Source organism: Eucyclogobius newberryi, unplaced genomic scaffold, assembly GCF_026437365.1.
Source record: "Eucyclogobius newberryi isolate DKJ021-1_F unplaced genomic scaffold, fEucNew1.0.hap1 SCAF_13, whole genome shotgun sequence".
In the NCBI taxonomy this organism is placed as follows: domain Eukaryota; kingdom Metazoa; phylum Chordata; class Actinopteri; order Gobiiformes; family Gobiidae; genus Eucyclogobius; species Eucyclogobius newberryi.
In genome coordinates, this window is record NW_027315757.1 from 16,579,097 (window position 1) to 16,591,486 (window position 12,390).

Sequence of the window (12,390 nt, forward strand, 5' to 3'; positions counted from 1 at the left end):
ATGACACACTGAAGATCTGCGTGAGGAACAATGACACGCTGAAGATCTGTGTGAGGAACAATGACACGCTGAAGATCTGTGTGAGGAACAATGACACGCTGAAGATCTGCGTGAGGAACAATGACACGCTGAAGATCTGCGTGAGGAACAATGACACGCTGAAGATCTGTGTGAGGAACAATGACACGCTGAAGATCTGTGTGAGGAACAATGACACGCTGAAGATCTGCGTGAGGAACAATGACACGCTGAAGATCTGTGTGAGGAACAATGACACGCTGAAGATCTGTGTGAGGAACAATGACACACTGAAGATCTGTGTGAGGAACAATGATAAGTAAGACGCCGGAGATATGAACCCATAGACATTGCGATTGTGTGTATCCCAGTCTGATACAGTGGTTTAGCTGCTTCCACTGTCGGGAGTCATATATCTGACGACGCAATTATGGACGCAATTAGCAAATCACAAACCGCACACCCTGTAGTTTAGATCTGTACAAACATTGTTGCTCGGAAACACATTGATTCTTTCAGTACTTTTTCAGTTCATACCATTATTTCAGTCTTTTTGTCCAGTACGATGGATGTGTTTACAATGAGAACTTTGAACAGAATCCTATTATTAAAACTAAAATTGCAAATCTAATCACTATCGCAGTACCGTATTTTCCGGAGTATAAGTCATAAGTCAAACATATATAAGTTGCACTGGAGTATGACATGTGGTTGCAAGTGTGAAAATAACAAATAATCACATATAAGTTGCACCCTGGCCAAAACTATGAAAAAAGGTGCAACTTGTAGTCAGAAAAATAGGGTAATTGTCAGAAAAATAAGCTTTAGATTATATCCCAAATTGGTGCAGCCTTAACTGTCACAGGGGAAATGCTGTTTCCTCCTGTTGTGGGCTCTTAAAAAAAATACAATGGCCAAGTCGAAAATTCTGTTTTTGGTGATTTATTTTGTGCAAACAGTGAAGGAAAAAAAAAAAAAACCTCGTGCTATTTACAAAGTGACAAAAAAGGACCAATTTGACGTCAAGAATTCCAAGTTTTAGGTTTTTCTGTCCGCTGTCCAGGTGTTGCCCACTCTGCCACACACCACCTCTCCTGGCAGCTTGAATGGCCCCGCTTTCCTCCCCTTATGCCCCTCCCACGGACTTACGTTACCCAACCATAATACAGTTTCGAAAAGAACACCATTTCCCCCAAAGTAATACATAAAAAATATACCCCAGATAAACACACGGCTGAAGCAATCAGAGCCTCGCGGGAGGGGCGAGGAAGAAGAGGACGCGACAGCACAGTTTTTGGACTCGATCGTCCCCAACGTTCTGTCCGAGACCTGGACGTGAACTCTCAGAGACGAGGACGAGGAGCGGGTTTTACAATCTGCAGAGGTCGAACGAGACGATGACGAGAAGATTCACTCTTTCAAATGCAGAGATTTGACCGCGTCTGTGAGGAGTTCAAATCAAAGCGCCTTCGACGTGGCTTTAGCTCTTCCAGCCGCTGTGTTGGTGACAAACATCCAAATGTGTCTAGTAAATGTACGACGTCTGGTTCTCTCTTTTTGAATGTGTTTGTTTGATTGGGTTCAGTTTTCACGATGAAGGGTGCGACTTGTAACACTTCTGTTGCCATTGGGTTGATAGTGTTGAACTTGCCGTTGATGATTTTGGAATGTTTTTAATCTCTCAGGTCGAACAGAAGAACCTCAAGAAGATAAGATAAGATATTCCTTTATTGTCCCACATGGGGAAATTTCATTGGTGCAACGCAGGTAGATACAGAGGTAGATCCAGAAGAACAGATCACTTATAGGAAGTCTGAAAAACACTTTCAGTAGAAGATCTCCTATAAATAAATAAATAAAAACTCCCATAGACAAATAAATAAATAAATACCATTGCATGTGATCACGACAGTAATTGCACATGAATATGTGTCACGACAGCACATAGATTGCACATGAATTCCAACAGCAATTTCACATATGACAGAATTGCACATCAGTATTAGGTTAGGTCAGTATTGCGACGGGATAACGTGACGATCTCCGGGTAAGACGACTGTTCTCCGCAGTTTCATGAGTTCCTCCTTTGTGGAAACGCGGTACGGCGCCGGGCGGGGGGCGGAGCCAAGACACATCGCAACGACACGACGAAAACACTCAATCCAGCCGAATAAAGTCAAAACAAGTTCATTTAAAGCGATTCCAGTGCGTGTCCCGATCGTTCGTGAAGTTCCTCTTTCATATAAACGTGTATATAAACGTGTATATAAACGTGTACCGACGACACGCCGTACTTTAGCGCGGCCGGAGGGCGCGGGGGGGGCTCACTCGGAGCTAGCTCACGTCACAACAACACAACGAACGCAACGAAAAACGCTCAAATCCAGCCGAAAAAAGTCAAAAACAGTTGAATTAAAAAACTATTTCAGCGCGTGTCCCTATCGTACAGTAAAATAGAAAAAAATATACTAACTATATTTACAAAATATAGGAGATAAAGCACAATAAGTGTGAGAAAGAAGAGAGAGCGTTTACACCGGGCTGCCAGCTGTACCAGCGCCTTATGACGAACCACAAGAACCACAAGAACCACAAGAAGCACAAGAACCTCAAGAAGCACAAGAACCTCAAGAAGCACAAGAAGCACAAGAACCTCAAGAACCACAAGAACCACAAGAACCACAAGAAGCACAAGAACCTCAAGAAGCACAAGAAGCACAAGAACCTCAAGAACCACAAGAACCACAAGAACCACAAGAAGCACAGGAACCACAAGAAGCACAAGAAGCAAAAGAACCACAAGAACCACAAGAACCACAAGAAGCACAGGAACCACAAGAAGCACAGGAAGCAAAAGAACCCCAAGAACCCCAAGAAACACAAGAACCTGAAGAACCTGAAGAACTTCAAGAACCACAAGAACCACAAGAACCTCAAGAAGCACAAGAACCTCAAGAAGCACAAGAAGCACAAGAACCTCAAGAACCACAAGAACCACAAGAACCACAAGAAGCACAGGAACCACAAGAAGCACAAGAAGCAAAAGAACCACAAGAACCACAAGAACCACAAGAACCACAAGAAGCACAGGAACCACAAGAAGCACAGGAAGCAAAAGAACCCCAAGAAACACAAGAACCTGAAGAACCTGAAGAACTTCAAGAACCACAAGAACCCCAAGAACCTCAAGAACCTCAAGAAGCACAAGAAGTACAAGAACCTCAAGAGCCACAAGAGCCACAAGAGCCACAAGAACCAAAAGAACCAAAATAAGCACAAGAACCACAAGAACCTGAAACTGATGAAAAAATCAAATAGAAACAAAAGGGTTCATACTGAAAACAAGCACTGAACCAAAAACCTGATAATGTAAATGACAGTAAAGAGGAGGGAAGGCCACGCCCCCTGCTGCCCATATAACCTGCTCAAATGACCACGCCCCCTGCTGCCAATATAACCTCCTCAAATGACCACGCCCCCTGCTGCCCATATAACCTCCTCATATGACCACGCCCCCTGCTGCCCATAGAACCTCCTCATATGACCACGCCCCCTGCTGCCCATATAACCTCCTCAAATGACCACGCCCCCTGCTGCCCATATAACCTCATATGACCACGCCCCCTGCTGCCCATATAACCTACTCTGATGACCACGCCCCCTGCTGTCCATATAACCTCCTCAGATGACCACGCCCCCTGCTGCCCATATAACCTCCTCAGATGACCACGCCCTCTGCTGTCCATACAACCTCCTCAGATGACCACACCCCCTGCTGCCCATATAACCTCCTCAGATGACCACGCCCCCTGCTGCCCATATAACCTCCTCAGATGACCACGCCCCCTGCTGCCCATATAACCTCCTCAGATGACCACGCCCCCTGCTGCCCATATAACCTCCTCAGATGACCACACCCTCTACTGCCCATATAACCTCCTCAGATGACCACACCCCCTGCTGCCCATATAACCTCCTCAGATCACCACGCCCCCTGCTGCCCATATAACCTCCTCAGATGACCACGCCCCCTGCTGCCCATATAACCTCCTCAGATGACCACACCCTCTACTGCCCATATAACCTCCTCAGATGACCACACCCCCTGCTGCCCATATAACCTCCTCAGATCACCACGCCCCCTGCTGTCCATATAACCTCCTCAGATGACCACGCCCCCTGCTGCCCATATAACCTCCTCATATGACCACGCCCCCTGCTGCCCATATAACCTCCTCATATGACCACACCCTCTACTGCCCATACAACCTCCTCAGATCACCACGCCCCCTGCTGCCCATATAACAGGATACTAAAACACAAATAAAACAATCAATAAAATTAACCAATACATAAAATACATTTATACATACAATATGGGATGCAATTATATAAAACAAGAGCGCTGCGGGTCGTCCTGGACCAGTGCTTTAGAATCATTAAGGCATAAAATGATTTAATGTAAAAAGTCTCTGTGTTTTGCTCCACAGGAGCAAAGTTGTTGAAAGCCTTTTTTCCTGTCTCTGTGTTGACACAATGGGATTGTAAGATAAAAATGAGACCCTAACTGTAAAAACTAGAATAATCAAAAATGCAAACTAGAGCCTTTAACAAAAACAAAAGGCAGAGCTCTTCACATCCAATGATCACGTTTTACTTTGGAGTATAATTCACAGTGATGCTTGAGGGTAAATACCTAGTAAAGTGTTGTTGTTGTTGTTGTTGTTGTTTTATGGCGGTTGGCATCCGAGTGTTGCATTACCGCCAGACTTTATTCCTCAGACGTTTCGTAGTCCTCAGACTCTGTCGTAGTCCGTAAAAGTACTCCTCCCATCGCTTTGGCGTTACAAAGCCCATGAGGTCATGATGTGTTTTTGTGACTAGAATAGTTGTTGTGTCAGAGACCAACCGGCTTTATTCCAGGGAGACTCTTCTTCACCTTCCTCGCCCTCTTTGACGTTCGGTGCTTTGGAAGTACAAAGCCCATGAGATCATGGGACGTCTTTGTTGTTTTACAAAGCCCATGAGGTCATGGGACGTCTTTGTCGTTTTATCCTTTAGAAGTCCTTCTTCCATCACTTTGGCGTTTCTAGGCCCATGAAGTCCAAGCGCGTTAGAACATCCTCTTGCTCCTCATCCTCGGCTCAGTCTCCACCACCCCCCACCTCTATAAACGTTTACCCAGCCCTGTGCTACATAAGTAAGCAACCACAGCCTGACACAAACCCTGTGACTGGATCGCCAGAACGTTCCGCAGATTGAACTCCCGCCCATTATTCCGAAACCACAAGGCCAACCCGGCCCTTTCCCTATCATAAGCCTCACAGCAAATCAGCACATGCTCGACAGTCTCTGGCACCCGACAGTGACCACACAGACCGGTCGGATGTTTGCCTATCCTACTCAGTGACCAATTGAGTCCAGTATGGCCAATCCTCATGCGGGCGAAGGCCCTTTCCTCCCACGCGTTCCTGCCCATAGACCCGCAAGGACCCACACTACCCTGTATGTGATAGAGATGCCGTCCAGTAACACAGTGGCTCCAAAATTCCTGCCAAAGGCCGACCACATGACTCTTGATAACAGGCTTGATTTCAGATTTGCTTAACTCAACCGCCACATCAATTGATGGCCGCCGAAGGGAACGTTTAGCCAGTGCATCAGCCATTTCGTTACCATCCACCCCCACATGCGCAGGGACCCAAATGAAGGAAACCCTCACATCCTTCCTGGACAGGGAGAGCATCAGACAGAAGATGCCATTCAACACATCCTGTCTGCAATCCGATTTCCCAGATTTAATGCTTTGCAATGCAGAAAGGCTGTCAGAGGCCACCACAATGCCGCAACACTGCAAAGCAGATTCCGCCCATTCCAACGCCAACCGTATCGCTATAAGTTCCAACGTGAAAACAGAAAGGCGATCTGTCAACCTCTTCTTGACCGCTAGCCCCAGGTCAGGCACAAAATAAGCGGCGCCAGTACGCCCACTCTCAGGATCCCTAGACCCGTCGGTATAAATAAACACATCACCTGAGTGCTTATCGATGAGCGCTTGAACGGCAAACTGCGGTGCCCTCCCAGCGACTCCTCTAAGCTTGCCATGCAAGCTAACATCAACAGGAGCCGGGACAAACTTCCACGGAGCTATAGCAGACAAAGCCACCGACGGGCTCACACGCAGATCACCAACCCCCGCAAGCCGCGCCTTCGCATTTCCTACCTGGCTGAAAATCATACCGCCAGCCTCACTCTGCCCCCCATCAACCCTGAGAAAGTCCCTCACCGGGTGAGAGCTCGTATGACCTTGCACATTCACCCAGTAAGCCAACAGAAGTTCTAGCCTCCGGAGCCGTAACGGCAATTCCCCCAACTCAACCTGCAGCGCCGAGACAGGGGAGGTCCTAAAAGCCCTACAGCAGATGCGCAAGGCCTGGGCTTGCTCCACATCAAGCTTCTTTAAGTTAGTTTCAGCCGCAGACATGTAGGCTATACAGCCATAATCAATAGCCGCCCTCATGACGGCCCGATAAATACCCAGGAGCGACCTTCTGCTGGCCCCCCAGTCCTGGCCGGATAGACAACGAAGCAAGTTATTCACCCTTTTGCATTTACCACTGACCTCATCAATGTGCCGACGCCAACTAAGCCTCTCGTCAAAGGTGACCCCCAAGAACCTCACCTCCCTGACCTGTTCGAGCACCTGCCCATGCAGTCGAAGGGAGACGTCCCTATGTCCATTGAAGAAACAGATCACTTGAGACTTCCGTACGGACAGTTTAAACCCCCACTTCAGGGTCCACTGCTCCACCTGCTGTATTGCCCTTTGCAGTTTCGCCTCGTAAAACCGGAGATTCCTCCCTCTCACCCATAGAGCGCCATCGTCAGCATAAAGGCTCCTCCCAACAGACCCATCCACGTCGTCAAAGATGTCCTTAATCATAACATTGAACAAGATAGGGCTACACACACTCCCCTGCGGGATCCCATTCTCCACCCCATAGACCCCAGAGTAAGCAGCGCCCACTCTGGTTTGGATACGCCGGCCAGACAGAAAGCTCCGGACCCAGTTAAACAGTTTACCCTTCACACCACACTTCCGCAGCTTAATGAGGAGCCCATCCTTCCAAACCATATCGTACGCCTTCTCCACATCAAAGAGCACCGCAATAACCTTTTCTTTCTGAGCCCTGGCCAGCTGGATATCAGATTCCAAACACAACACGGAATCCATGGTGTTCCTGCCCCTACGGAAACCACTCTGGTGCGCGGGAAGCAAACCCTGACTCTCCAAGAAGTAATCCAACCGCTCGGTAACCATGCGCTCCATCGTTTTCCCGAGCTGCGACGTCAAGGCAATCGGCCTATAACTTGAAGGGTCAGACGCTGGCCTACCCGGCTTCAGAACCGGCACCACCGTAGACTGTTTCCACGCAGATGGAACACAACCTGAATCCCAAACACGGTTGAAAAGACCCAGGACTAGCCCAAGCGTGTCATCAGTCAAATGAGAGAGCATGTCATAGCACACCTCATCTTTACCCGGGGCTGTCTGTTTCGCCTTAGAAAGTGCTCTCCTTAGCTCAAACAAACTAAACGGAAGGTCAAGGTCATCTTGAGTCGAAGGCTGGTGCCCAATCAGCTCAGAATTCTGGGCCAAAGTACTCTCCCTGTAGTGCCTTTCCGCAGGTGAGAGATTGTCAGAGCTGTGCACCGACACAAAGGTGCTGGCCAACAGTTCAGCTTTGTCAACGTCGCTGACTGCTTCAACACCATTCAGTATTAGGACCGGGGTCCCACGACGGCGCTCAACCCCATGCATCCGCTTAATCATCCCCCAAACATCCCCGAGACGCGTTTCTCTCCCAATTTTGGAACAATACCGCCTCCAATAGGCACTCTTGGCCGTTCTCACAGTTTTCCGCACAACAGCGCGGGCCCTCTTGTAGTCAATGAGGGCACCCTCAGTGTGGGCAACCCTTAGCCGGCGAAACGCCGCATTTCTCGCCCTAACAGCATGACCACATGCTTCAGTCCACCACGGCACCCGCTTCCTATGTCCACTACCACCACTCTTAGGAATCGTGCCTACCGCTGACTGCGTGATGAGCGAGACAATTGCACTATTGAGATCATCCACCTGAGTCAATCCTCCTTCCTGCAGAACCCTAGAACCATCATCAGCTTTCCTCAGGAAAGCCCCCCAGTTCGCCCTTGCCAACTGCCACCTCTGGATCCTCGTCCCCCTGACCACACAGCTCCCAAAGCCAATCACGGTGCGGACTAGATAGTGATCGCTACCAAAAGAAAGATTACCAAGAACCTCCCAACTACAAACACCAGCTAACTCCTTGGACACAAGTGTAAGATCTATTGCACTTTCCGCACCGGTCCCCATATCATAGCGGGTCCCACCCCCATCATTCAGACAAACCAACTCCCTTTGATTGATAAAACCCTCTACCACTGTTGGATTCATGAGAAGAATAAAGCCTAAAGAATAAAGTCTAAAGAATAAAGCCTAAAGAATAAAGTCTAAAGAATAAAGCCTAAAGAATAAAGCCTAAAGAATAAAGCCTAAAGAATAAAGCCTAAAGAATAAAGCCTAAAGAATAAAGTCTAAAGAATAAAGACTAAAGAATAAAGCCTAAAGAATAAAGCCTAAAGAATAAAGCCTCAAGAATAAAGCCTAAAGAATAAAGTCTAAAGAATAAAGACTAAAGAATAAAGCCTAAAGAATAAAGTCTAAAGAATAAAGACTAAAGAATAAAGCCTAAACAACCGCCATAAAACATCAAAGAAGAAGAAGCTGGACACTCCACAAGACAAAACCAAAGCAAACGACACGACCAGACGGGTTCAACAGCATTTCATTTGTATCCAGACATTGGACCAACTTCTTGAAGAAATGCATCACATTGGGTATGGACATTTCTGGTTTGGTCAAATACAATAGAACATCATCTGCGTAACAGGCAATTTTATGTTCCGCTCATCGATTGTAACACCGTGAATTGTTTTTGATTGTCTAATAAATTGGGCCAATGGTTCCAAATACAAAGCAAACAGGAGTAGAGACCACAGTAGGCGGCGGTAATGTAACACTTGGATACCAACCGCCATAAACACAGAAGAAGAAGAAGAAGAAGAAGAAGAAGAAGAAGTAGTAGTAGTAGCTTTATACCACTCTGAGGTGAACCCATCGCCCCCGGAGATTTACTCTTCTTTAATCTTTTGATTGCGCCTTGTATTTCCAAAACTGTTGTTTCAGCTCCTAATTTTTATCATGTTCTTCTGACACAACAGGCAAATTAAGGAGTCCAGGAAGGAAATTATATCATCTTCTTTGTCGCAGTTCTGTTTTTTTTAAACTTTCATACTATGACTTTTGTTTCTTTTCAATTTGTAAATGTGTTGTTTAATCTGTGTGCTCTAAATATTTGCACTTAGGCCCTCGTCACCCTTTGGTCTCAATCTAAATATGTTCTTACATGTTTAAATAAAGGTCAAACAATATAATTTTTTTATGTAAAACCAGCATTATCATATGCAGCAGTTTGCTTTGTGTTAATGTATTTTTTCTTTAAAAGGCTCTGAAAATATGTTGAGATGTTTGACAAATTGTGTTCTCATTTTGCTTTTGAATTTAGAGACAAAATGGCTTCCAGGCTGGAGGAGGACCTGACCTGTCCCATCTGCCATGAGCTCTTCAGAGATCCTGTGTTTCTGTCCTGCAGCCACAACTTCTGTAAAGTCTGCATGGAGAACTGGTGGAAGGACAAACCCAAAAAGACATGTCCAGTTTGTAAAAGAAGGTCCTCAAAAGACTTTCCTCCACTGAACCTGACCGTGAAGAACCTGTTGCAGACGTATGTAGAGCAGAGAGACCAGGCCGCTGCGGAGCCTCTGTGCAGCCTTCATTCAGAGAAACTCCGGCTCTTCTGTCTGGACCATCAGCAGCTGGTCTGCCTGGTCTGTGGAGACTCCAGGACTCACAAAGACCACAGGTTTAGTCCCATTGAGGAGGCGGCTTCAGACCTGAGAGAGCAGCTGCAGACGTCCATCAAGCCTCTGCAGGACAAGCTGCAGGTACAGGCTCTTTCTTTATCTCAGTAACTGTATTAATGTGGAGCTGGTGCAGACCTCCCTCTCCCCAGACACCTCCTCGTGCTTCTGTCTGATTAACTCCGGACTCTTTCTGTGCAGGTTCTGACTGAGAGGAAGGAGCAGTTTGAAGAAGCGGTGGATCATATCACAGCTCAGGCCAAACACACAGAGAAAGAGATCCAACAGCAGTTTGAGAAACTGCACCAGTTTCTGTTGGAGGAGGAAAAGTCCAGGATGAAGGATCTGAGGAAGGAGGAGGAGCAGAAGACTCAGAACATGAAGGACAAGATAGTCGCTGTGAGCAGAGAGTTAGAGACTGTGTCAAAGACCATCACAGAGACAGAGGAGCAGCTGAGGGCCACAGACACCTCCTTCCTGCTACACCACAAGTCTATAGTGGAGAGAGTGCAGCGCTGCCCCCTGGTGGAGGAGCTGAAGATTAAAGATGATTCTCTGATAAACCAGGCCAAACATCTGGGCAACCTGAGCTTCAACATCTGGACGAACATGAAGAGACTGGTGCAGTTCTACCCTGTCATTCTGGATCCAAACACTACAGCCCCTAAACTCATCCTGTCTGAAGATCTGAGCTCAGTGAAGTGTGGAGAGACACAGAAGCTTCCACAGAATAGAGGCAGATTTCCAACTAACGGTGTGTTTGGATCTGAACTCTTTACATCAGGGACTCACAGCTGGGACGTGGAGGTCGGGGAAAATAAAGACTGGAATGTAGGTGTGATGGGACATGTTCAGAGAGGAGAGGGCACTAAGGTTGGAGTATGGTGGATACATTTTTCTAAAGATAAATACTCAGCCTTATCTCTCCTGGACACAGATGTTCCTCTTTCTGTGAAGAGTCTGCAGAGAGTCAGAGTGAAGCTGGACTTTGACAGAGGAACAGTGACCTTTAGTGACGCCGACACAGACACAGACACAGACCTGCACACTTTCACAGACACTTCCACTAAAGGTCTGGTTCCATATTTAGCCACAAAAAACAACATCCCCCTTAAGATTTTACCGTCCTCAGTGGTCCTCAGTGTAAAAGTGTAGATCCTGAAACTGAAGGAGTCTCTTTTACAACGAACCAAATATAATAAAGAGTTTGTTTTGTTGGAATTTGGGAAAACAGGAAAAAGGGAAGTCAAACTGACATAATTTAGTGTCACGATTATTTCTGTTACAAGAAAAGCTGTGATTTTATGATTCTCAATCATTCCTTTTAAATCACTCAAAAAAAATAATCCTCAAATCGACTGTTCTAGTCCTGGTTGAATCCTGTTCGAGTTCAGGTTTAGTTCCGTGTTTAGTTTTAGTCCCAGCTTTGTTCAAAATGTGTTGAAGGTGCAAGTGTGAATGCATCCTAAACCAAGTCCAAACCGGGACCAGATGGCTTGAACCACGGCAAGTACGACACATTTAGTTTAGACGGGGGTTTATCTTGGTTTAGACCTGGTTTAGCTGCAGTTTAGTCCAGATTTAATCCTGTTTCGGTCCTGGCTCAGTCTGGTCCAGCTTTTGTTCTGTTGTAGACCTCTTTGGTGCTGGTGCTAGACCTGGTTTAGTCATAGTTTGGACCTGGTTTGGTATTGTTATTGTAGCATCTCCTGTAGCTGCACCCTCTAACCAAAAGGTGTTTGGTTCGATTCCTGCGTCACTGTAATAAACGGCTGCTCCTTTGGCAACACACTTCACGTGCTTTGTGTGTGTATGACTTACTTTGTGTTGTTATTGGCCTTTAAAGCTGCTCTTGAGCTCCTTTAAATCATCACATCTGTGTTTTTCTTAGAGAAGTTTTAATTTTTCTTTGCTGGTTAGTTAGTCATATTTATATTACTTACTTATTACTTGTTATGACCTGTTGAGTTGTTTGAACCAAAAATATAAATAAAAATCATCCTCATCATATAATCTCACGGGTCTTTTGTGTTCTGGTTCCTTCTGAAACATCTTCATCTGCATCTTTCCATTGTTCCTGCAGCGTTCATGGTTCAAGTCTCGCTCGTTACATGACAGATGAGGCGTGTTTCGAGCGGATCGGGGTGAATAAGATGAGAAAACCTTTATTTGTTTCACAGTTGCAACACACAGTTCAAGAGCAGCAGTCTGAGGAGCTGCTGATGTCACAGGCACACATTATGGCGCCCTCTGTAGGTAACCTGCACTCACAACAGGTCGACCACCTCAGAGGGTGTGACCATGGATCTATTATAATATCTGGATAGGGTACGCCCCCTCTGCCTCTGGCTCCAAATTGAGTAGTGG

General features: G+C 46.4%; 1 protein-coding gene across 1 annotated transcript; it reads left to right on the top strand.

The window, feature by feature from the left end:
* Positions 1-9,639: 9,639 nt before the first annotated feature.
* Positions 9,640-11,178, top strand: LOC140358078 (zinc-binding protein A33-like). The gene is made up of 2 exons (XM_072442728.1): positions 9,640-10,107; positions 10,225-11,178. Exons 1-2 carry the CDS (start codon positions 9,676-9,678, stop codon positions 11,176-11,178), a joined length of 1,386 nt encoding a protein of 461 aa, XP_072298829.1. The 5' UTR covers positions 9,640-9,675.
* Positions 11,179-12,390: the final 1,212 nt, after the last annotated feature.

Excerpts from the sequence above, each read along its gene's own strand:
- LOC140358078 (XM_072442728.1), top strand. The coding sequence starts at position 9,676 with ATGGCTTCCAGGCTGGAGGAGGACCTGACCTGTCCCATCTGCCATGAG. Across the intron at positions 10,108-10,224 it reads CTCTGCAGGACAAGCTGCAG|GTTCTGACTGAGAGGAAGGA; the intron begins GTACAGGCTCTT and ends CTTTCTGTGCAG.